Here is a 24,826-nt window from a genome sequence, read left to right as displayed (position 1 = left end):
CGATTTATTGCCTGAGCAGTCTGTATCCATTGTGTCTGAAGATCTGGGGAGATTTAGGTCCTCAGCAGATGCCAATGTCTCCACCCCATCCTCAGTTGCAGAGCTTGTAGGTAGCGGTGGTGTGGGTGCCACCGCAATTTCCTTGGTCTTAGGGGTTTTCTTTTGGCTCTCTCTCGCTGCTCCTTGGGTTTTCCTGGCTGGGAGGACTTAACTGGCTCAGTTTCTGGGACGGAGGATGAGCGTGAAGCCCTACAACCAGCTGCTTTTGGGCTCTTCAGCCACTGGCGGGTGTCGTCTTTCCCACTAGAAGGAACCTGGGAAGGGAGTCACCAAAGGGAACCATTCCTAGCGAGAGAAGGAGAAGACGACTTACGCTTCTCTGGCTTAGAAGTGGGGCAGACGTCCCCAATGGTTGGAGGGGTGTTGCTGCTGAAGTAGGTGGTGCAGGACCACCACCACCACCACCACCACCACCACCACCACCACCACCACCACCACCACCACCACCACCACCACCACCACCACGGGCAGGTGTAGTCTTCCAGCTCTGAGAGGTGACCTGGGTTGGCGGAGCTGATGGTGCCACAACTGTTGTAGCAGCAGCGTAAGACGATGTCATACGCACAAATTGCAGGCATTCAAATTTTCTCTTAGCCTCAGTGTCAGTCAGTCTGTCCAGGGTCTTTTACTCCACGATTCTCCTTTCTTTCTGGAGAATCCTACAGTCAGGCGAGCAAGGCGAATGGTGCTATCTGCAGTTGACACAGATGGTAGGTGGGGCACCTGGAGTATTGGGATGAGTTAGGCGCCCGCAATCTCAGCATGTGATGCTGGAAGTACAGTGGGAAGACATATGGCCGAACTTCCAGCACTTAAAGCACCACATTGGTAGACCATCACCTTGACCTTCTCGGCCAATGTATCACCCTCAAAGGCCAAGATGAAGGTACTGGTGGCAACTTTATTATCCCACGGACCTTGGTGAACATGCGGGACGAAATTTACACCTCGGCACTCTAAATTGGCGTGCAGCTCATCATCGGACTGCAAAAGAAGGTATCTGTGAAATATGTTTCCCTGGAACATATTTAAGCTCTTATGGTGCGTGATGGTTATAGAAACATCCCCAGCTTGTCACAAGCGAGTAACTCCCGTGACTGGGCATAAGATCCCACTGCCATCCTTAGCCTGACATTCCTCCCATGGTGTGGCCAGAGAGGGGAACGACTCAGGGTCGTACTTTTGTGGTTGAACTGAGCTCGTGATCGCTTAGCGACTACTGGTGTTTCACCACCAGCAAGAGATGGACTAAGCTTCATCGTGTGTTATCCATCCTTATGCCACCCACTCTGACCAGGGGCCCACCCAACGGGTGCCACCCAGCCACAGCAAATGCCACCTGGCAGGATGGCCATTGCCGGGAGTATTGATACCCCAAGGGGATGGGCATCTAACCTTTGGCATACATGGGGAGTTAGCGGAACAGGCATTAGCAGAGCGATCCCTGTGTAGTCAGGGGCTACGACCAACAGGGTACATGGCAGCCCCACCACAACAGACTGGCTACAGTGCTGGATATCAGGTGCAAACAAGTTCATGGTCATCGTCGGCGCAGAAATAGACACTGCATAGTGCATGGTGGAAAATGCACCCAGGAAGGTGTCCTCGCCCAAGAGATGGAGAATGGGCAGGACTGCAATGGGACGACGAGGAAGTGGGCTAAAGATCTCAATGCACAATGGACATGATGCACCTTGTAAGACACCCTTCCCAAACTGGCTCACTCTTCGGGAAAATTTTGAAGAGTGGAGGTCAAACGCTACAGGTGACCACCACAAAGACTGAAACGTGTGAAACTTCTTTTAGTCGCCTTGTACGACAGGCAGGAATACCTCAGGCCTATTGTAACCCCGGTCCCAAAGGGCGGCACTAGAGGAGGCAGACCGCAGTGGTGCAGCTGATCTGCCAATTATCACTGGTCCCATGGAATTGCTGATAAATTTATTGTAATTATTGCACCTCAAAAACATTAGACTAAGGTCGATGCCTGTTTTGGACTGTCTAGTGGTATGGTTTCCTGTGTTTTTTTTTTCATTTTCTACTGGGGCTAGAGACATTTACCTACCTTTATTTTTTTTTGTTGCAGTCGTTCCAAGTCAGCTCTTATCCCAAGTAGAGAGCGTCAGGCTTCAATGCTTTACTTTGTCCGTCATCTTTACGTAGAACTCGTCAACTTTATATGGACCCACACGACCGAGTGTTGGGGCCCGCCGCTACCGACCAGGAGGTTGAGGCAGAGGTGGCTGAGCTGCGGGCAGCGCGGCAGGGTGGCCAGCTGGCCCAGGCTGCCGGCGTCGACGCCCAGGGCCTGCAGCAGCTGCAGCGCATCCGGCAGCCCGTCCGCGTACACGCTGATGGTGCGCAGGCGCAGCGACACCTGGTCGGCGTCCACCGACATGCGCACGCGCGGGTTGAGCTGCAGCCCCTGCAGGCGAGGGTCCCTCAGCACCAGAGGGGCGCCCGCGACGGGCGGCAGCGTGAGGCGCAGCTGGCGCAGGCGGGCGCAGCGCCACAGCAGGGACAGGTCGCGGACCAGGCAGCAGCGGTCCAGCTGGAGCGCCTCCAGCGAGCCCAGGGCCTCCAGCGCCAGCCGCAGCTCGCCCTCCGCCACCTGGCACTCGTGTAGCCGCAGCCTCCGCAGGTTCGCCAGTCGCCGCAGCTCCGTGTACTCCTGTTGCGGCACGCCAATGCAACCTGCCGGTCGAGAGGGTGCCGTTACTCGACTGTCGTCTCTTCACAGTACTCGGTAATACTCATTTCACCACTACCATAGAGATATTGCACTAACTAGTTCCAATTTATATGAACATGATCTGCTTCAAAACCTCTTTGCTGACAAGAACACCCTGCAATCGAATATTTTTAATTAACACCCCCTCCCCATCCACCTGCTGAACCAGTTCACTGCAACTCTCACATTCTTGAAAAAACTGCTCTCTGAAGAATTTCAATTCACAAAAGGTAAGGCGATTTTATGTCTTGCCTTTGTCACTAGTACGAATCATCTTATGGTGATTTCTTCACCTTTCAGTTTTTCGCTCAAATCCAATATCTACATCATTTAAATACCGAAGCCACCAAATACACTGAAGACCCAAAGAACCGCTGCCTAATATCGTGTAGGGCTCCCATGAGCACACAGAAGTGCTCCAACATGGATTCTACTAATGTCTGAAGCAATGGTGGGGGGAACTGACACCGTGAATCCTGCAGGGCTGTCCATAAATGCGTGAGAGTACAAACGGGTTCAGTTCTCTTCTGAACAGCACATTGCAAGGCATCCCAGATATGCTCAATATATTCGTATCAAGAGAGTTTAGTGGCCTGCGGAAGTGTTTGAACTCAGAAGACTGTTTCTGGAGCCCCTGTGTAGCAATTCTGGGCTGTGCGGCGACGCATTTTCCTGTTGGAGTTTACCAAGTTGGTCACAGTGCACAATGGACACGAATGGATGCAGGTGATCGGCCACAACGCTTACGTACGTGCCACCTGTCAGAGTCGTATCTAGACGTATCAGGGGTCCCCATGTCACTCCTACTGCACAGGCCCCACACCATTACTGAGTCTCCACCAGTTCGAACAGTCCCCTGCTGACATGTGGAATTCATGGAGTCATGAGGTTGTCTCCATACCCACAGATGTCCATCCACTTGATACAATTTCAAACGAGACTTGTCTAACCAGGCAAAATGTTTCCAGTCAACAACAGTCCAGTGTCAGTGTTGACATGCCCAGAGGAGGCATAAAGCTTTGTGTCATGCAATCATTAAGAGTACATGAGCGGGCCTTCAGCCCATATCGACGATGTTTCATTGGATGGTTCACAAGCTGACACTTATTGACGGCCCAACATTGAAATCTGCATCAATTTGTGGAAGGGTTGCACTTATCTCACGTTGAACGATTGTTTTCAACCGTCGTTGCTCATGTTCTTGCAGGATTTTTTCCTCCCGCAATGATATCAGAAATTTGACGTTATACTGGGTTCCTGATATTCAGGGTACACTCGTGAAATGGTCATACGGTAAAATCCCCCATTTCATTGTTACCTCAGATGCTGTGTCCCATCTCTCGCGCTCCGACTACAACACCATGTTCAAACTATGCCGACCGCAGCGCCATATTCTGCCTGTTTACGTTTCTCTGCATTTGAATACTCATGTCTATGCCACTTTCTTTGCTGCTCCAGTGTATATGCCATAGACAGATCGGCACCCTAGCTGGTGTGACTCAAGCAATAAACAGCGTTAAGACAGCTCCAGCACATTTGTTTAAGCTGCCAAATATGAGGGAGCCAAGTCAACTGTGCATCAAAAAGCAATCCCAAAAACCGATGCATCTCCATCACAGCAAGAGCTTCCCTGTCAAGATAAAGCCGAGGTTCAGGGTGAACAGTGCGACGCCAGTAGATGTGCATGACGCAAGTCTTGGCGGCCGAAAAATGAAGCTGCGTGATACGGTCCAAGACTGCGCCTTGCGGTTAGCACCCTCTAGCTGCCATTCAGCAACCACAATGCCAGTGGAGCTATAATACAGGCAAAAGTCATCAGCATACAAAGAAGCCGATAGAGACATTCCCACAGCTGCAGCTAGCTCGTTGATAGCAACTAAAAAGAGGCAGACACTCAAGACATACTTGAGGGACCCATTCTCCTGGACTTGGGAGGAACCAACTTGCACACAGAAGGAACGAAGAGATAAAAAATTTTGAATAAAAATCGGGAGCAGGCCCATAAAACCCCACTCATGAATCGTGGTGAGGATGTGATGTTGCCACGTTGTATCATACGCCTTCCGCATGTCAAAAAAGACAGCAACCAGATGCTGATGGCGGGCAAATGCCGTATGGGTAGCAGACTCCAGGCAGACCAGATTATCAGTCGCAGAGCGGTCCTTACAGAACCCACCCTCAGACAGAACCAGAAGGCCCCGAGACTCAAGTAGCCAACTCAACCTCCAGCTCACCATATATTCGAGCACTTGCACAGAACGTTTGCGATGCTAATGGGGCAGTAGCTGTCCACCTCCAGTACGTTCTTGCCAGGCTTCAACACTGGGATGAAAATGCTTTCCCACCATTGAGACAGGAACTTAACCTCAACCTTGATACAGTCGAAAAGGTCTAGGAAGTGTCGCTGGCAGTCCACCAAGAGGTGTTTGAGCATCTAATAGTGGATGCGATCCGACCTGGGAGCGGTATCAGGGCAAGCAGCTAGGGCACTTTGGAATTCCCTCTCACTGAATGTAGTATTGTACGATTCAGGGTGGTGCGTGAGAGAGGTACTGATGCTAATGGTGGAGACGTCATTTCCCACCACACCTGCTTCCATTGGTGAATATGGCATCGGGCTTGGGCATGGAGCCACTTAAAGGTAAGGAAGTGTTCCAGTGTTGGGTACCCCTTATGATGTTGGGGGGGCCACCTGCCATCTCTAATCGTCTCAGCCATCTCCAGTGACCACCAAGGCACAGTCCTCTGCCGAGGGGACCCGGAAGAACAGGGAATTGCACATTCTACTGCAGAAACAATCCCAGTGGTTAACGTGTGAACCACCACATCAGTAGTGTTGTGAGAAAGAGGTTCACTACTAGCAATGGAGGCGAATGAGTCCCAGACAGCCTTAGTCAAAGTCCATCTGGGGTGGCGCCCAGAAGAGGGACGCTGTGGCAATGACAGAAAGATTGGAAAGTGGTCACTATCACACAAGTAGTCATGCACACTCCATTGGACAGATGGTAGAAGACTATGGCTGCAGACTGAAAGGTCGATGCCTGAGTACGTGCCATGTGCCACACTGAAATGGGTGGAGGCACCATTATTTAAGAGGGAAGGTCGAGCTGTGCAAGCAATTGCTCAACAACAGTGCCTCAGCCTGTTGCCATCAATCCACCCCACAAAGGGTCATGGGCATTAAAGTCGCCCAGTAATGTAAAAGGTGGTGGCAGTTGGGCTATCAGCTCACGCAATACATGCTGTGGGACATCACCATCCGGTGGAAGGTAGAGACTGCAGACAGTAACAGCCTGAGGCGCCCACACCCTAACAGCGACAGCTTCTACAGGTTTTTAAAGAGGGACACTCTTGCTGTCAAGAGAGTTAAGGACGTAGACACAGATCCATATACCCTCTGATAAGCTGCCCAATTCTTATTATAAAACAGCCACGGAGGGTGGGGATTTGCTTCGCTGGAAACAAAGAAGGAAGGCTGAAGACTGAGAAGTTGTCGGAGCTCAGCAAGGTGGTGGAAAAAACTGCCGCAATTCCACTGGAGAATGACACTGTCTGCAGCCGAAAAAGGCGTGAAGGGACCGAGGAGGCATGTTACACTGCTGGGTCACCTGATGCCACCAATTTAGTACCTGTGCAATCCACATCCATTGTGTCTGAGGGCCTGGCGAGATCTAGGTCCTCAGCGGACACCCGAATCTCCACCTCAGCCTCAGATGCAGAGCTTGTTGGTAGTGTTGGGCGCAAAGAAGTGGACCGTCGTCGTCGGCGCCGAAAGCGACACTCCATAGTGCATGGGGGAAACCGCATCCAGGAATGTATCCTCGCCGAAGAGATGGGTGCCACGGCAAGTACCTTAGTCTCAGAGGTCTTCTTCTGGGACTTGACTCGCTGCTACCTTGGTTTCTCTGGCTGGGAGGGCTTCACTGGATCAGTCTCCATAACAGGAGGATAGTGAAACCCTATGACCAGGTACTTTTGGGCACTTCAGCCACTAGCAGGCGTCACCTTTCCCACGGGTGGAAACCTGGGAAGGGAGGGACCCAAGGGACCCCTTCCAAGCGATAGGAGCCTAAGAAGGGGAAGGCTTCTCCAGGTTAGAACTGGGGACGAACTTCCCCAATGGTAGGGGGGGGGGGGGGTGTGTTGCTCCTGAAGTAAGTGGTGTGGGAGCAACAGGATGGGAATTGCCCCCACCGTCCAGTGGGGGGCAGGTGTAGTCTTCCAGCTCTCAGGTGACTGGGGTAGGTGGAGCTGATGGGGCTAGAACAGTTGTAGCAACGGCATAAGAGGTGGTCAGATGAACAGGATGGAGGCATTCAAACTTATGCTTAGCCTTAGTGTAGGTCAGTCAGTCCAGGGTCTTATATTCCACGATTTTCTTCTCTTTTTCTCAAACTCTGGAGTCTGGTGAGCAAAGTCAATGATGCTCTCGCAGATGGGAGGTGGGGCACATGGACTATGGGGATGTGATGGGTGCCCGCAATCTCGATATGTGAGGCTGGAAGTACACCAGTAAGACATTTGGTCAAACTTTCAGCATTTAAAACACCGTATGGGGGAGGGATATATAGCTTTACAGTACAGCGGTAAACCATCACCTTGACCTTTTCGGGTAATGGGTCACCCCCAAAGGGCAAGATGAAGGCAGCAGTGGCAACCTGATTATCCCTCAGACCCCGATGGATGCGTCAGACAAAGTGAACACCTCGTCATTCTAGGTTCGCACCCAGTTCAACATCAGACTATGAAAGAAGATCCCTGTGGAATATAAAACCCTCAACCATATTCAAGCTGTCATGGAGCGTGATGGAAGTAGAAACATCCCCCGGCTTGTAAGAGGTGACGAGCGCCTGTGATAGGGCATGCTGTTTTGATCAAGACTGACCCAGAGCGCATTTTGTACAAGCGCTCCACCTCCAAATGTCCTCTAAATGCTCTACAAAGAACTGAGGCTTGATCGTCATGAAAGAGTCCCCATCAACCCTCATACAAAACGGGTATTAGGGCGAATAAGTCCCACTGCCATCCTTAGCCTTTCGCTCCTTCCATGTTGTGGGCAGGGAGGGGAATGATTTGCAGTCATACTTCTGTGTAATTACAATGAAATTAACACCCTTAGCTGCTTACAGACGTTGACACGTCAACATGTCCGAAAGAACAGATACCATCTAAGTATATATATATATATATAGTTACGGCTCACCAGCCATTTGACCATCTCCTCCTCCTGTGCGAATGCACAAACAGTGCTCGAACTCTTGCGGGAATCGGCAACGCGCCGCGAGTAATGAGTATAATGGGTGGGGACACTACGAATGTAGTGCAGGACGATACGTTGAGAATGTGGGTTTCGTGGGAGGCGTGCCAGAGAGAAATCTCTGCAGTCGCACTATCGTCTGTGTCCTCGGTGGCTCAGATGGATAGAGCGTCTGCCATGTAGGCAGGAGATCCCGGGTTAGTGTCCCGGTCGGGGCACACATTTTCATCTGTCCTCGTTGACGTATGTCAACCCCTGTAAGCAGCTAAGGGTGTTCATTTCATTGTAATTTCATTCTAACGAGCTGCATGGTCACTAATGGTATCTGTTCTTTTGGACATGTCCGAAAGAACAGATACCATGTTAGTATAGATACTTCTGTGTGTTGAATTAAGCACTTAGAGACTGCTGGTGGCTGGCCACCAGCAAGATATGATGTACCACACTTCATTGTAGGTCATCCACCCTGATGCCACTCACTCCGACCAAGGGCCTTCCCCACGGGCGCCACCCACCCTCAGCAAGGGCCACCTGGCAGGATGGCCATTGCTGGGAGTTCCAATGCCCCAGGGGGATGGGCATCTACTCCTTGGCATACGTGGGGTGTTAATGGCGCAGGCATCAGCAGAGCCATCCCTGCGTTGTTGGGGGGCTACAGCCAACAGGGTACATGGGAGCACCATCACACCAGACTGGCTACTGTGCTGGATATCAGGCGCAAAGAAGTCAACGGTCGTCGTCGGCGCCGAAAGCGACACTCCATAGTGCATGGGGGAAATCGCATCCAGGAATGTATCCTCGCCCAAGAGATTGAGAATGAGCAGGGATGCATTGCGACGACGAGAAAGGGGGCTAAAGATCTCAACGCACTATGGACACAATTCACCATTTGAGGCGACCTTCCGTAATTGGCTCACTCTTCGGAATAATTTTGAAATATGGAGGTCAAACCCTACTGGGGGCCATTACATAAAGGCCGAAACGTATGATGATCCTTCTAGTCACCCTTTACGACAGGCAGGAATACCACAGGCCTATTCTAACCCACGGACCCGCTGGGGGATCAACCATTTGTGCGTATTCTGTTGTAGCTAGAGCAAACTGAATACTCACCTATCTCACCACCCTCTCCTCATCCAGTCAGGACCACAAAACATTACGAGACGGTACAGCAAAAACAGCTACGGTATGTTTCCCCACCCCCCCCTCCCCAAAAAAAAATGTGACAGCTCTCTCCTTGGATAGCAACTCCGTTACCGTTTATAAGACTTCGTATAGAGCCACAAATCTGAACTTTATGAAACTCTAGGGGATGAAACGGGAATATTCCTTGATGTCCCACAAACTCATTTTTTCCACCCAAATTGGCACAGAAAAAGATGTGTTGCATTACTCATTGGAAACCCCTCGTAAATACTTAATAATCTGGGTTTTATAGAGACATTTTTAACAATTTCTGAAGGACGAAATTCATTACGATCTTGGAGCTTTACTAAATTTGAAATTTATTCACGGTTGTGGAATCTGACATTAAATGTTGAGATATTATCTATTGGTGACATTTAAATTTGTGCCAGACAGGACTCAAACCAGGAGTTCTCACTCATGACAAGTGGGAAATCTGAGCCCCCACCTACAACAATTTTTCATGTGTCACCAACGGGTAAAATCTTATCTTACGCACCTAAAGGTAGAAAGGTTCCACAATTGTGAATAAATTTCATAAATTTTTAGTAAAATTTGTTTAAACTCAAAAGCATTATAACTTTATTTTTATGCAATATCGGTAAGTAAGGACGTATATTTTCAATGCATGTGACATAATTAGAAACAAGATGTGCATTTTTACAAAAATTATTGTGTGTATATTAGCTAGCTTGTAACTGATTGGTTTTGTTTAAATTGCCAGATATATGAAGTGAACGAAAAAAATTAATGGGAGAAAAGCTTATTCTGAGGTTGTGACTTGGACTTTCAGGGTTGTGCGCTGCTCTGATGAAGTAACCATTGTTTGATGGAAAGCCATGCTGATGAGAGGAAATACATCTACTAGGATCAACACAGCTTCTGTCTCTGGTTACCTCAGGTGATTTCTTAGTGTCACTGTGCATCTGAGTATTCAGTTGCATGCCTCCATACAGTGGAATAGGTGCGAGGGGGTTACTAAATATCAAGTTGGTTACTGCACCCTTTTAACTTCATTTCAGTTTGTCATCTCTTCTTTGTTAACCTTTCATAGGATTTAAAATTACTCCTGATCTGATGATTGTAGACTACGTACTCACTGAGGTTGTCTTGCTTTGTGTGGAGGAGTGTAGGTTACATTACCCGTATAAAAATGTAAACTGTGTCACTTGTATTTAGGGTCAATATATGTATCACTGAAAGCATAAATGCGAGCAGATCACGCACGCACGCACGAGCGCGCGCGCTAAACGTACAAAAAGTAGACACACACACAACTTACAGAGATGCAGCACCTCCAGCGAATTTGAGCAATGCCGCAAGAACGCCAGTTTATCCAGTCTGGGGCACACAATTTCAAGAGTGTGCAGCCGGTCGAGTCCCTCCAGTGTGTCGAGGTAGTCCGCCGACAGGTGGTCTGCACAGATGAACAGCCCTGTGAGATTCGGGCACTGCTGCAGAGCAGACCTGACCACGGGCTCAGGTCTGAAGACAGGAGGGTCCGCTACGTTGACTGGCGGCAATCTGAGGATCTGCAGGTTCCGTAGCGCCGCTAAGTCTACAGACGACTGAGAGGACAGGATGTTGCTCACGATGTCTCCTCTCGCCAACAAAAAGTCGCAAGTCAATTTCGGAAACTCCTCTAAGCCTCTTGTGTCAGTCAGTGACAGCGTCATTTGTGGGTAGTCAAACTGGATTGCAAACTGGTCAGCCAGCTCGATGATCAGGTGCTGCAGCGGTGGCAGGATGCGCAGGACGGCACGAGTCTCTGCAGATTCGCTCGGTCTTCTGCAGGTGGTGTACGTCTTGCCCTTCCACAGGTGTGTGTAGCCCGTCACAATTCCGTGCCACTGGCTGGACACTGCAGCGTACTTGGCCAAGTCTGGGACCGGCAGGAAGGAAAAGGTAGAGAGCAGCATGTCGTACGATAAGTTGTCCATCCCAGCCATCCCTGCCATCGCTGTTGTTGCTGCCTCTGTCAACACACAAATTTACCGGCTATTCATAAGAGTAAGAAAGCTTCATTACAGATTTTAGTGATATCTGTTTCATTTATAGTATGTACATGAATGTCAAGCAATAATACATTAAAGCTAAGCTGTATTGCTGTTCAGTCTGTAGAATCTCTCCATACTTGTCTACCCGGTGTGAATCAACTTCTTACAGGGTGCCAGAGACACCTCACTTCATTTTTTACATCTGGGTAAACACATACTCGTTTCATTGGTTCTCTGCCTTCAAGCTGACGAAAACCTTTGTTGCCACTTTTGTATTTTTTGCTTTCTTTACTTTTTGTGTTATTTCAGTTTTGAAGCTGTGGTAGATCTAAGTGGATACAGCTACTATATCTAGAAGCGATTTGTGGCACACTTCTGTGTGAGTGCTCAGAGGTTCACAGGCAGAGCTGATAGTGACGGGCACAGTGCGTAGTGCTTTCAGGTCGCTTCCGCAGGGTCGCACTAGGCAAGGTAGCGCGGCTTTTGTTGCAGGCAGTGACAAAGACCTGCCGGACAGCGGTCGAGGAAAAAAAAAAACAAAAAAGAAAAAGAAAAGAAAAATAACGATGGAGGATGCGTGAAGCCTTCACTCAGTCGACTGCACAGTCTGCACTTAAATCTATTTGGAAGCAGTGCTGTCAACGTGTGGCTATTAAGAGAGGGTTGAAAACTGAAGAACATGGGCCATTTGTAAGAGTATTAATCAATGAATCATTTGACAACATGGAGCACTTAGTTGCACATTGCTGTGCTTTGTTACCACAGTTACCACATGCGTATCCCTCTCCAGAGTATTATTTTCTGACTCACAAGCACTGGAGTAAGGGGCGAATGACCTCATTCAATTGCACGCTATTGCAAGTGGGATGACAAAGTTACCCTTGCGCTTGCTGCATGCGCTATGGAGGAATAAGCTTTCAGAAACATCAATTATACCAAACAGGGACCCTTCCAATGCAAATAGAGTACTGAAAGTAGGGATATGTTTTCATTAATGCCATCCATGTAGAGAGCAAAAATTTCAATGTACTGGATAGTTATTACCTAAAACTAGAAAAAAAACCAGTTCAGTATAAGAAACCTGTTGAGTTTCAACGTGAAAGTATGAACCAAATTCATTCAGCATGCAATCGGCGACCTGTAAGTAGTGCAGTTACATACTGCCAACTCATGTTTTATGGCAGTGATGAAGAGCATCTCGTAATTTGTATTTTTCTTGCAGATAACGTTCTGGAACACACACTGGTGAAATTATTACAGGTTAATCCACTAAAAGCTGCAGAACTCCCATAAGCAATCACATACAGTAAGTGACTAAAGACATTACTACAGAAATGTGTTCTGACAACAGTTTGCATCTAGTGTGTGTGTGTGTGTGTGTGTGTGTGTGTTTGTGTGTGTGTGTTTGTGTGTTTGTGTGTGTGTGTTTGTGTGTTTGTGTGTGTGTGTGTGTGTGTGTGTGTGTGTGTGTGTGTGTGTGTGTGTGTGTTTGTGTGTGTGTTTGTGTGTTTGTGTGTGTGTTTTTTTTTTTACAACCTACAATGAGGTGAAACCATAGTAACATTAACGAGCTACAAATTGAGCCAGTTGCTTGAAAATTTACTGCAAATGTCAGCTAGGGTCAGTCGAAATATTCCAACTCATACTGTGATATTAGAACAACGAGGGTGCGGTGGCAACTTTTGCATTCTGCAAAACTTCATAACAATGTGAAAGCTTACATAAACAAGAGGAAATATTTAAAACCTTTATGTACTCCAGTTACGTTATGCCAGGCAGTAGAAAGAAAGAACTGGTAGCCATATAGGAGGCCTTACACGAACGCTTAATGACGAATGTGATGGAGGATTCACAATGTGAATGACATTATCCAGATGGATCTATAAGCAGGCTTTGTGATGGAAGTTGGGCATTAATGTGTGACAATTTACACAAAGGCATCGTACCAGACACGGTAAAACACTTAAGGTCTTTGTTAGAGCAGTTTATCTATCCTACCATACGTAAAATGCTTAGAAAAAATTAATAAAGAAGCCATGCTTCTACTTCCCCTATAAAATCCTCTGCAGCGCAGTGTAATCGTGCTTTCAGCAACATTTCAGCATGGACGAAGCCATCTATTTGCAACCAACTTAATGTAGTCCATTTCTAATTTAATGCTATTAAGAAAGTAGCTTATAGAACTGGCTGTTTCGTGCCTGAAAATATAGGCTCAATTTTACATCTCTCAGGTTGCGCTGAAACAACTATTACGACTCTACTCTGAACCCATTCAGAAGGACTCCACGCTGAACATGTACACTCGACAGCAAAAAAAGTGGGTCACCCTGAATTCCAATGTGTAGGCTGCACCTGAATGTATGCAACCAACATAGCATATCTGCGTTGCACGTCGTCGCAACCCTCCACAGTACAGTCGTCGTAAGATACACAATGGGTACTGATAGAGACTACCAGGGAACACTGGTCTTTATGACAGTGTGTCCAGATGTAAAGTAACACCACGATAGTACAGAAGAGATCAGATAATCCTCAACGTTTGTAAACTAAACTTAATTACAATAAGTGACATTTCAAACGTTATGTGACAACTAATTCTGTCACATAAGCGTTCAGTAATCCTTAGGCACAATTAAATATTTGAGTATATGGATTTATAAAGTTGTATGGCAATTGGAAACAAGTTCTTTGCTGTCTAGAAAGTTTACCTAACACATGCTGAACGTCATTCAACCTTCAAAGGCGAGTGGTATCGCATCAACTTTATGTAGTACTAAGCAGTTAAAAGAAGAAGTTATTAACAGCGGCGAGCACTCTACGGAAATCCAAACATTAACAGCGAATCACAAGTACTATCATTGTTCACATTACTCAAACAGTTACTTGTACATAAAGTTGTACTTTAAATGATATGACCAACGTCTTCGTTCTGGATCAGGACGCAAACCCAGAACGTAAAGCCATTGTTAACCAAGCAAAGTTTTGTGCCTTGTCGAGTTACTATCACTCGGCAGAAAGAGACGTCAAATATTGACGTTTGCACCAGTATCAGTTGTCAATTCTCAACTTGAACGTAAATGACGATAATGTTTGTACGAAACCAGGAACCCTGACATGACAATTACCTTCTTGGTAATTAACTTCGAAAGACGTTGTATACTGTTGCATTGTCAAGGAACAAAGGATGCACATGTTTAAAACTGAAAGGCCGTCATGTAATGCTGGTGACAAGGATGCAAACCCAGCATTTAATCGGATTCTTGAGTAAGTACGTAAAATCAGAATGTAGATATCACAGTTTGTCACCAGTAGTGGCGTTGGAACATTAAATGACGACTCAAGTTGCATTGCCTGACCGGGATTCGAACCCGACGACTACCGCCATCGTTGTGTAACCAGGAACAGACGAGAAATGTCCAAGGTTGGTCCACCATTAGCGAGATGTGCGCACGTTTAACTAGAAATAAGGCGACGAAAACGTCTATGCTGACAGAGTCGAACGCCGCACACATGGTTATGAAGGCACGTTAATAATCAAATTCTTATTCAGTAGTAGCTAGGAGTAGCATGTTTAGTTGCAAACATTAAGGCCCTTCTCATCCCTAGTAACGTGTTGCATAATATCTGCGATATCATGGTGTTAATTTACAAGTGGACTGACTGCCGTAAAGAGCAATGTTCTCTAGTAGTCGTGTATCATTGAGATATAAATGAAGTGCCTCGGCAGAAAGTAATTTCCGTCGTGCAGCACATATTGTTTCAGAGACAGTGAGTACATTTTATAAGTGCACAAAACATACTACGTATATACTATTATTTGGAGAAGCTGCCGCCAAACCTGTTTACTTTTACATTCCGCTTAGGTGTCGTGGTTGACTAAACGTTTTCTTAAGGCTATATCTAATGCAGAGCGCTATTGCTAGCTAGGTGAAATATTTTGTGGTAGCTATGTTTAAAATGAATGTATTTTTGAACGTATTGTTCGTCAAATATTTGAATGACTCGTCAACTGTAGGTGTGCCCGCACATGTTATAGCATAATATCTGTAGCTGCGTTAGTTTATACTACAGACATGGGTAGGTTAGGTGTAACTTTTGATCCTTCAAGGGGTGATCGTGGCCTTGCGGCCCGGGTCTGTACCAGCCGCGGCTCGCGAGCTGCGGGCCAGCCAGGCTGGCCGAGGCGAGACGCAAGTGAGCGAGCTGGCGGTGGCGTCGGTGGGCCAACAGCCCGGGACGAGCCAGCACGGCTGCGTCGCATGCCTCTGCCGCTCCGTTTGACGTAAATATGTTTACCTCCTCTCCTTGCATCAGTATAAGAGCGGCAAGCAGAAATACACGTCAGGCTGTCTGCCGTAATGGCTCACTGGGAGAGGTCTATTCGAGATAGAGCCGTCGCTCTCATTGAAGGAGGAGGATGTTCCATCAGAGAAGCTGGCAGATGGTACAGCGTACCACATGCCACTGCTACGAGATGGTGGAGGATCTGCCTTGAAAGAGGCACCACCAACAGGGCTCCTGGCTCAGGCAGGAAGAGAGTGAGCTCACAGCAGGAAGACAGGGACCTAGTGTCTAGGAGCAGAGAAAATCCCTTTCTGAACGCGAAGCAGTTGCGGCGGGAGTCCAACTTCCCGGCTCCAGTAACACGATTCGCCGAAGGCTGAGGGACGCTGGACTGCGTGCACGACGATCCGCTGTGAAACAAGAGCTCAGCGAAGACGTTTTATACCGGCTAGCATTTGCGGAGCTCCATCTGAGGACGTCATGGGACAACGTCATTTTCACTGATGAGAAGATGTTTTCCACCAGTAACGACGATGCACGAATCGTTTACAGGCCGCAAGGGACTCTCCATCGACGCGAATATTTAACCATGACGAGAAGAAGCGGCCGGCGATCTGTTACCTGCTGGGGTTGGATTTCTGCGAGAGGGAAGGGAATTCTTCACAGGATAGAAGGAACTCGGGACAGCGTGCAGTATGCCCACATATTGGAAAATGTGATGCTTCCATCAGTGCGAATGCTGTACGCAGAAGGGGACGTCACATTGTAAGAGGACCATTCTCCCATTCACGAGTCTGCATTTGTTCAGCAGCGGCTCTCCACGATTGGCGTCGTCATGGATTGGCCGCCACGGGCGGATGATATGAAGCCCATGGAGAACATGTGGGCCGCGGCCGCCAGAACATTAACAGAACTGGCCACGAAACGAACCAACTACTGCGAACGCTCTTTGGAACTGCGTCCTGGAAACTTGGGAGGAAGTTGCTTCTTCAGGCTGTTACGTCCGACGGCTTATACATTCTATGCCAAGCCGCATGATAGTATAAAATAATGAAGGATTCTGGATAAAATATTAGAGTCCTTTAAATGTTTTGTTATGTCTTCTTTTTCGTCATTTCTCCTCATTGGGAGCTAGTGGAAGATCGCGTGGCAACAGAAAATATACAATATGGGTTAGTTTTCCTTTGAGTTGCCTTTTTAATTCAAGTGGGTTTCTTTTGAATATACAGTTTGTTAAATATTCTATTTTGATTTCATTTATACCCTGTCCGGATACTTACCAACTAATCAGCGTAGATGGACTGTCACAGTAGATTTTGTTATTTCAAATACATCTCTCTCTTCCCCTCCATCCATGAATACACCCTCCGTCCTCCACACAATACGCAAACGATTTCATATTATGTTGACTCGTTGTTAATATCTCCTCTATTCTCTCTCACACTCTCTCTGGGACTATCGCCGCAAGTGCCCTTCTATTCCATTCCCCCAAAACTTTATAAACAAATCTAGCGGTTTCCATTGACGCTACATTTTCTCTTTTAATTGCTGCTGTCTTTACTCTCTATCATTCCTCTCAACACCTATGAAACCGTATTCTTTGATCTCCCCTTCCCTATAACCCATTCTTCGTTCTGAAAACAGTCCTTCCTTATCTCTCGGTCCTAAGATAAAACGAACTGTGGCACACATCTAAGTAAGCAATACTTTGCAAGAATTTCACGCTTATATTTTGCACTTCTGCACTTCTATCCATTCCCAGATCCCGCCCTCCTTCCTATTACCCGTCCCTTGACATCTGCATCTACATCTAAATGAATACTCTGCAATTCATAATTATGTGCCTGGCAGGGGGTTCTGTGGTCTGGTGGCTTAATCTTGTATTGATGTGTAAAACGTGTAGGTTCACATCTCACTTCAGGCGTAGATTTTTAATGCACACAAGTAACTCTCCTTCACTCCTAGTAACGCCACGTTCAGAACGCCAGTATGCTCCGTAGTTTAATATCCGCAGTAAAGATAACATCCCTTCGCAGCCGACTGGGGCAGAGCGGCATTCGTTTGAGCTGTGACAGATGGAGAAACCCTGGAAGGTAGAGACTATCACCAGCAAGCATTTAATGAACCAATGGCCATGTAAGTTCACAAGGCTCTTACTTTATTTGAAACTGAGACGTTGAAAACTGTGGTGCTGGACTGGGATTCGAATTCGATTTCGCTGTGTTCCCCAAGATTGCAAACTATTCTAGGCCTCCTCGAAAGGCACCTATCTGCTTTCGAATCCTAACCAGCACAAAATATTCATTATTTCATTTGAAGCCCTAGCATGTGCACTCAGAACTACTAGTGAAAAATAGTTGCATTTTCAACATCTCTTCGTCCGTTGTCAGCTGTAAAGTGTTCGTTTCAACTCACAGCCACATCATGAGCTTTATATCACAACGTTACAAGATCAAACGTTTCCTTACATCTTTTTAAGTTCAAACATTCATCTCCATCCTACTAGCGAAAACGAATTTGGGTTTGAAGTGTTCGTTGTGATCACCAACGATGATATGTTGTGGAATCAACTTCTAGCCAGCAGAGTATTTTCCATCACATCATTGAAAGTACAAACATGGCACTCCTAGCTATTATTGGAAAAGAATTTGGTAGTTACAGTGTCTTCATGACCACGTGTGCGGGGTTTTAATTCCATTCAGCAGCGAACTTTTCGTCGCCTGATGTCTAGCTAAACATGTGCACATCTCGCTACTGGTGAACCAACAATAGCTATTTATCGTCTGTTCCTGGCTAGAAAACGACGGCGCTAGAAGCTGGGTTCGAATCCCAGTAAGGCAAAAACAATTCTATCGTCATTGAAGATTCCAACATTTGATATTTGATATTTGATATTTAACTTCTTCGTTAACAATCCGATTAGGTGCTGGGTTCACATCCCTGTCACAAGCTTTACATGATGGCATTTCAATTTTAAACATGAGCATACCTTGTTCCTTGCGAATGACACTACATTAAACGTCGTTGGGGGTAGTTCCCAGGAAGGTGACTTATGACAGGATTCCCAGTTCAGTACAAACATTTTCGTCATTTATTTTCAGGATCTGAATTGATAACTGATACTGGTGCAAACATCTATACTTCACGTCTCTCTATGTCTAGTGATCGGGTCGCGATAAGGCACAAACAAAGCTTAGCTTAGTTAGCAATGGCGATAGGTGCTGGGTTTGAATCCAGGTCCAGAACGACGACGTTGGTCATGTCATTTAAAGTTCAAATTTGTGTACGCGTAGCTGTTGTGTTATAAGAACAATGATATTACTAGTGATTCGCTGTTAATGTTTAGTTCTGTAGAGTGCTTGTTGCCATTAATCGTTTTTTTACTGGTTCGTCCAATGTCCAGTTTCCAGAGCGACTCACCGTTGAGCGACGTTCAGCATGTGGATGAAAAACCTTTTCGAAAGCGAAAAACTTTTTTCTATTTGCCGTACAGCTTTGTAACTCCATATATTATCTCAAGTATTTAATTTAGACTGAGGATTACTCTACGATATACGTAAATTAATCCGTTGTCTCAGAAATTTTTGAGTGTCACTTGTAGTTAAGGTTAGTTCATGAGTGTTATGGGGTGTCTCATCGCTAACAATGTGTTTCCTGACATGTTTAGTTGACGCTTAGAATGACAGCCATAAAGACCTTTGGTCTCTAGTAGTCTCTTGCGGTACCCATTATGTGTAGTCAAACGACTGTACCCCACGGGGTTTTTGTATTTAGAGGACCTGCAACACAGCTACGTTATGTTGGTTGTTTCGTCAGTGACCCAATTTTTCGACTGTCAAGTCTACATGTATTTTCAGAACCACTATTCCAACCTAAATAGCTTCTATTAAACGAGAGGCTGGGACGCAGTGAAGGTGTAACTTAAAACTGATATAGTGATAACGCATCACTGATACCGCTAGAAGAGGTACAACAGAGTGTGTTCGTTATTTTCGATTTTTGCCAGAAGCAGGACCGGCTAAGAAATTATTTCTTGTTTAGTGGACGATCGAAGTAATTCGTATTTTTCGACATGCTTATCAGCCCCTAAACAGTTGATGCAAAACCAAACTACCACTTTCAAACAGAATGACAGGAAGCACATTTACGAAGGCCATTTTGATACAGAAAAGTCTTACAGTGAATCCATGAGCACTGGAGCCGACTGCTGGAATCATAATAAGTACAGATTTTCATCGTGTGTAGCACATTCCGTCATTACTTAATCTTGGTTGCGATTTAAGGCGTGACAGTCCACTTGCAGTCACCATCTCTGCACTGCTGATGGCCTGTCTTGAGCAGGCACTTAACGGCACCACCGTTTTCCCTCGACACTGACCCATCAAAGCTTGTGAAACGTGAGCACTGTTGCTTACAGAGTAGTGAGGTGGTGACCACTGTGAGGCCTGGTAGTGATCCTATGATCACCTGTTGGCAATTGTTAATATCAGGGACGATAGTGAGCTTTAGCGTTTTTATCGGGCACAATATGCTGAAGAGTTGTTAAGAAAACGCGCCATGGAAGTGTTGTGTTTTTAGAGATGTGTGGTAGCCGTAGCCAAGTACGGCCGCAGGCGTCTAAGGCTGCAGACTGAATTGGTAAGCTTCTTGAGAAGTGAGTAAGTTGCCAAGAGGAGTAATTATTTATCGCTAATATTAAGTGATTTGAAAATGTAATTGACATTAACAATTTCAATCTACGTCTTATGAATCGGGGTCTCTTGTGGAATGTTATTTAAACTGCTTCGTGCGTATTTTCAGCAGTGTACGGCAAGACTAGCAATACAGGAATAAAGTAACAGCAGCCCTTTACATGAATTTGCGTGCTCTTTACTGGAAAGTAGACCCGAGTTTTTCCCCCACGACAGTCGCAGAACCATACCACAAGCACAACAGTGGACGAGCCTGATCTTGTGCGAGAGGGACAGCACAGGCAAACTGACGCTCTGCCCACCCAACTAAAGCCCTCCCATGCACGGCCACGCTGTGACTACCAGCTACCGGGGCCGGCGTTTTAAAGCACAGGTGTTGTAAACTTCAGCTTGTTTCGTACTCAAAGTAACAGCTACCTATGTGTGGCAGACAGAGGACATTTATTTTGAGCCTTTATGTGTAGATTAGGGAGACAGCGATTTTTTGTGATTTACTTTTAGAGATAGTAGTCATATTTCGCATCTAATGTAGTGGATTAATTCCTTTGAATTTCACAGTTAGGATGGAGTTGCACATATTGATAGTTAATGGCAGGAGATAAGAGTCAGTCTAGTTGGTTTTTGTTAGTTATATGAGAGTGATTCAAAAAGTAACAGCGAACTATTTTCTTGCGAAGCATGTATTCCACTCACAGATGCATACAAGATGGAATTTTTCAACGTAACTGTCCTTATCGAAGTACTTCTCATTCCATTGCATCAAGTTTTCTGTTCCAGTCGAATAAAAGGTTTTCGGTTGCGTCGGCAACCAGGAGTGCCCCGCTTCTTTTAGCTCATCATCACTTCCATATCGTATCTGAGAGAGATGTTCCGGCAATCATGTGGCAATCCGAAGGCACGAGACAGGGCTGTGTGAGGGATGCAGAGCGACCTGACATCTGTGTCTCAGAACGACGGCAAGAGTTGCAGCGCCGGAGTGTGGGCCCGCCTTGTCGTCAACGAGAGGAAAGCTTCTAGACAAAAGTCGTCTGCGACGGCTCCGTGTTGCTGGCTTTAGCTGAATCGCCAACATGGCTCTGTACGGGGCATTGTTCACTGTTTCACTCCTTTGCTGATAGTGCACCAAAATCGGCCCACTCATAGCGCAGAAGAACGTGGAAAGGACGTTTACGGCAGAGGGCGAAACCCAGGTCTCGTCTCCAGTGTCGATACAGGTCAGAAACTTGCGTCCTTCAGCGTTACGTCGCGCCCGAAATGACGTTGCAGCCTGAACACGCATCGTCTTGTGTTCACCAGTGCGCATCCTAGGCACACATCGCGCGCACAGAAAACGGTACTTGAGAACCTCACTTAATAATGCTACGATACTCAGTTCCCTGGTGAAAGCTTCTACAGAAACACGCCGGTTCTCGTGACGGAACGTCCCACATTCTAGTCAGCAATGGCCGAGTCGGTTATCTGGCGTACATCCACTTTTAAAGATATCTCCTAGTCGTATCTCACTAATGTTTATTTATTTATTTATTGTTCCGTGGAACCACATTAAGGAGAAGTCTCCATGGTCATGGAACGAGTCAATACATGAAATTATAGCACGATTGTAGAAACAGATAAAATGAAATATAAGAAACATTCAGGCGACACTTCATTAGTTTAAATAAAGAAAATCAAGAATGTAACACTGGAATTTGCTTAATTTTTTAGCTCTTCGAGGAGCTCCTCGACAGATTAGGTGAGCCATGAGGAAACTCTTCAGTTTAGACTTAAGAGCGTTTGGGCTACTGCTAAGATTTTTGAGTTCTTGTGGTAGCTTATTGAAAATGGATGCAGCAGAATACTGCACTCCTTTCTGCACAAGAGTCAAGGAAGTGCATTCCACATGCAGATTTGATTTCTACCTAGTATTAACTGAGTGAAAGCTGCTAACTCTTGGGAATAAGCTAATCTTGCTAACAGCAAACCACATTAAAGAAAATATATACTGTGAGGGCAATGTCAGAATTCCCAGACTATTGAATAGGGGTCGACAAGAGGTTATGTAGTTATCTCCATACCTTTGCGACATCTTGCTATCAATTTGTCGACCACAAAAACCGTATTACTGCTCGCTGCATCTCTACGGTGCAAACAGATAGGGACCCGGCCATTTCCTTTCTTCTACCTTTCCTATTCAGCTTCTCGTTCCGTCAGTCGGTTTATGCCGGAAATTTCTCAAAGCACCCGTATTCACTTTCAAGGAGTTTCCAATACCTGACCTGCTGACTGCATTTAATATTGATACTTTGCTGTTACTTTTGAATTGCCCTCGTATACAGAAATTAATTAGGAGTGAGTATGTATTAGTAAATCCAGCTATTTAATGATAGAAGAAGACGAAATGAATTAAAATTTGTGCTGCGACCTGGACTCGAATCCAGCTCTTTTTGCTTGCTAACCAATACACCACCGCAGTACGAGGTTCAACATTGCTGCACCAACCACGTTTTATGGGCTTTTTTTTTTAATTGCCAGCTATCTTAGCCACTTTTAACAAAAACGAAAAAAAGGAGAAAGGATTTTGGAAGGTTTGTTTTTCTGCTTTTTTATTTTTATGTCATTTTATTTTTGTAGAAATGGATAAAGGGAAGGCCGTTCCTCTTCGGCTACATGAATAGAATAATAGGAAGTCGTCCCGTTACGACAAAGGATGCTCCATACTACAGCCCGCTGCGAATTTTTCGATGACTCCCGTCTCGTTGCTGTGTTGTTTCCGTTGTTTGATCAATCTCAATAAAAAAAAAGGAACTGGGAGGAGGTGCTATGTTTATCTTCTCATGTCATCGATAATCCAGCTGCGAGGCGGATAATGGAATGTGCTCCAAAGAAAATTAGAAAAATATTGCTTACATTGGGTTCTTGACGATCGCACAATGTCGTTCGTTGAGGTAATACCAAAAATCGGGTACTGTCTTTTCGCCATTACCGAATAGGTAGTGAACAGCGTGGCCGCTGATCCACGTCACAGAGTTCGTTTTTGCTCTTGGGAAATAAATCTTATCGGGGAAAAGAAGCGATCGGGTAGTTATCATGCCGGGAGTCGTGCGTGTGAGAAAAGCCAATATCTGGCGCACCAAATACCAAACGTCCTTTGCCGACCCGCACTCGAAACGATGTTCATCCGTGTCAATCACTTGGCATGTGGCGCACAAGGGTGAACCAGCGAGGTGGATGTGATGTAGGCGGGACTGGCGCAGCTGTTTCCCATTAACAGTGACGTACCATGCAGACTGCACGTCACTATCAAGGCTGGTGGCATGCACTGCCTGCCACACAGCACGCCACTTTGTAGTGGGGCGTTTGCTTTCAATCACATTCGGCGTCCTGTTCAGTTGCATGGCAGCGTATATCGCCCTCGTCGTCAACAAGCGTGTGGGTAGTAGTGCGGTGCGGATGCAGCTTAATTCGAGGAAGAATTGGCTAATGTAGAAGAAAGGTGCTGGGATGTCCGATATCATCACAGGGGGTGCGAGTGAGATTGGTCGTAGGGCTTCCTGTAAGAGACTTGTGAGGCACGTCGGACTTCGCCGCCACAGTTGCAGGTGACAGCTGACTACCAGGGCCTTCGCTCTGTTCTGAACATGACGAAGGCCTAAACCCCCCTCTGCTCCTCGGGAGGGTTAGGGACTCGTAACGAATCTTGAATAACATGCCCGTATTAACAAAGGATCCCAAAAACGCCAACATGCGGTGAGCCAGGGTAGGTGGTATCGGGAGTATCTGTGCAAAATGGGGGATACGTGACGCCAAATAGACGTTAGCATATCGTGTCCGTTGCAGGAGGTCTAGATGTCTCAGACGGTGGTCACTTATTCCTGCTCTCATCTGATTCAATAAACACCTGTAGTTAAGGGCTGTTGAACGCTTCATGTCAGATGTGAAGTCAATGCCAAGGCAGCGGACTGTGCGACCACCTAGGCTGAGTGCCGTCCCCAACACAAACTTGCCAATATCGAAGAGCCCTGGCAGCAGTGACAATATGTAAGGGAAAAATAGATTTATGTTAGGGAGGGCACTCAGATAGTTCGTGCAGCAATATCGACCCTCGTACTGCGGTGATCTAATAGTTAGCATTTCTGCCTAGCAATTGGTAAACGGTCCATTTTAACACGGGCAATGTATCACTAAGCAAATGCCGTCCGCACTGGCGGAATGTTACGTGATACTACGTATACGTTTGTTACAATTACAGCGCCGTCTATCAAAAAGCGAAGAAAGTGGTCCAACTAAAACATTTCTTTACGTACTACACGAATATGTAATACAAAATGAGGTTTCCTATTTTAAAAAACGCAGTTGATATCCGTTTGACCTATGGCAGCGCCATCTTTCGGGCAAACCATAGCGCTATCTGATTTCCCCCTTCAAGCTAGACAAGTTTCGTTCTTCGTAGTTTTTTCGCTTAACGCTTATTTCGCGAGATATTTGGCCCGTTCTCTATCAATGGACCACTCTGTATATGTATAGTCAATAGTTCTGGTCGCCTTCTGGAATAAATCTAGCAGTGTAGTGTTCAGCGGATGTTAAGAGTTATGTTACAAAGTTTACCGTCATCTTATTTCACCCCTTTGGCGATCAGTTGCTT

At 46.4% G+C, this 24,826-nt stretch overlaps 1 protein-coding gene across 1 annotated transcript in view; it reads right to left on the bottom strand.

Annotated features, from left to right (window-relative positions):
- Window positions 1-2,215: 2,215 nt before the first annotated feature.
- LOC126106701 (uncharacterized) overlaps window positions 2,216-24,826 on the bottom strand; it is a 48,941-nt gene continuing 26,330 nt past the window's right edge. The window contains exons 2-3 of the mRNA XM_049913081.1: window positions 10,516-11,208; window positions 2,216-2,754 (exon numbers count right to left, since the gene is read on the bottom strand). Coding sequence (XP_049769038.1) covers window positions 2,216-2,754; window positions 10,516-11,191 — 1,215 coding nt within the window. The 5' untranslated portion in view covers window positions 11,192-11,208. The remainder of the gene's footprint in view (window positions 2,755-10,515; window positions 11,209-24,826) is intronic.

This window comes from Schistocerca cancellata, chromosome 10, assembly GCF_023864275.1.
Source record: "Schistocerca cancellata isolate TAMUIC-IGC-003103 chromosome 10, iqSchCanc2.1, whole genome shotgun sequence".
NCBI classification, from domain to species: domain Eukaryota; kingdom Metazoa; phylum Arthropoda; class Insecta; order Orthoptera; family Acrididae; genus Schistocerca; species Schistocerca cancellata.
Note: the sequence above shows the minus strand (reverse complement) of the source record. Positions and strands in the feature narration are given on the sequence as shown.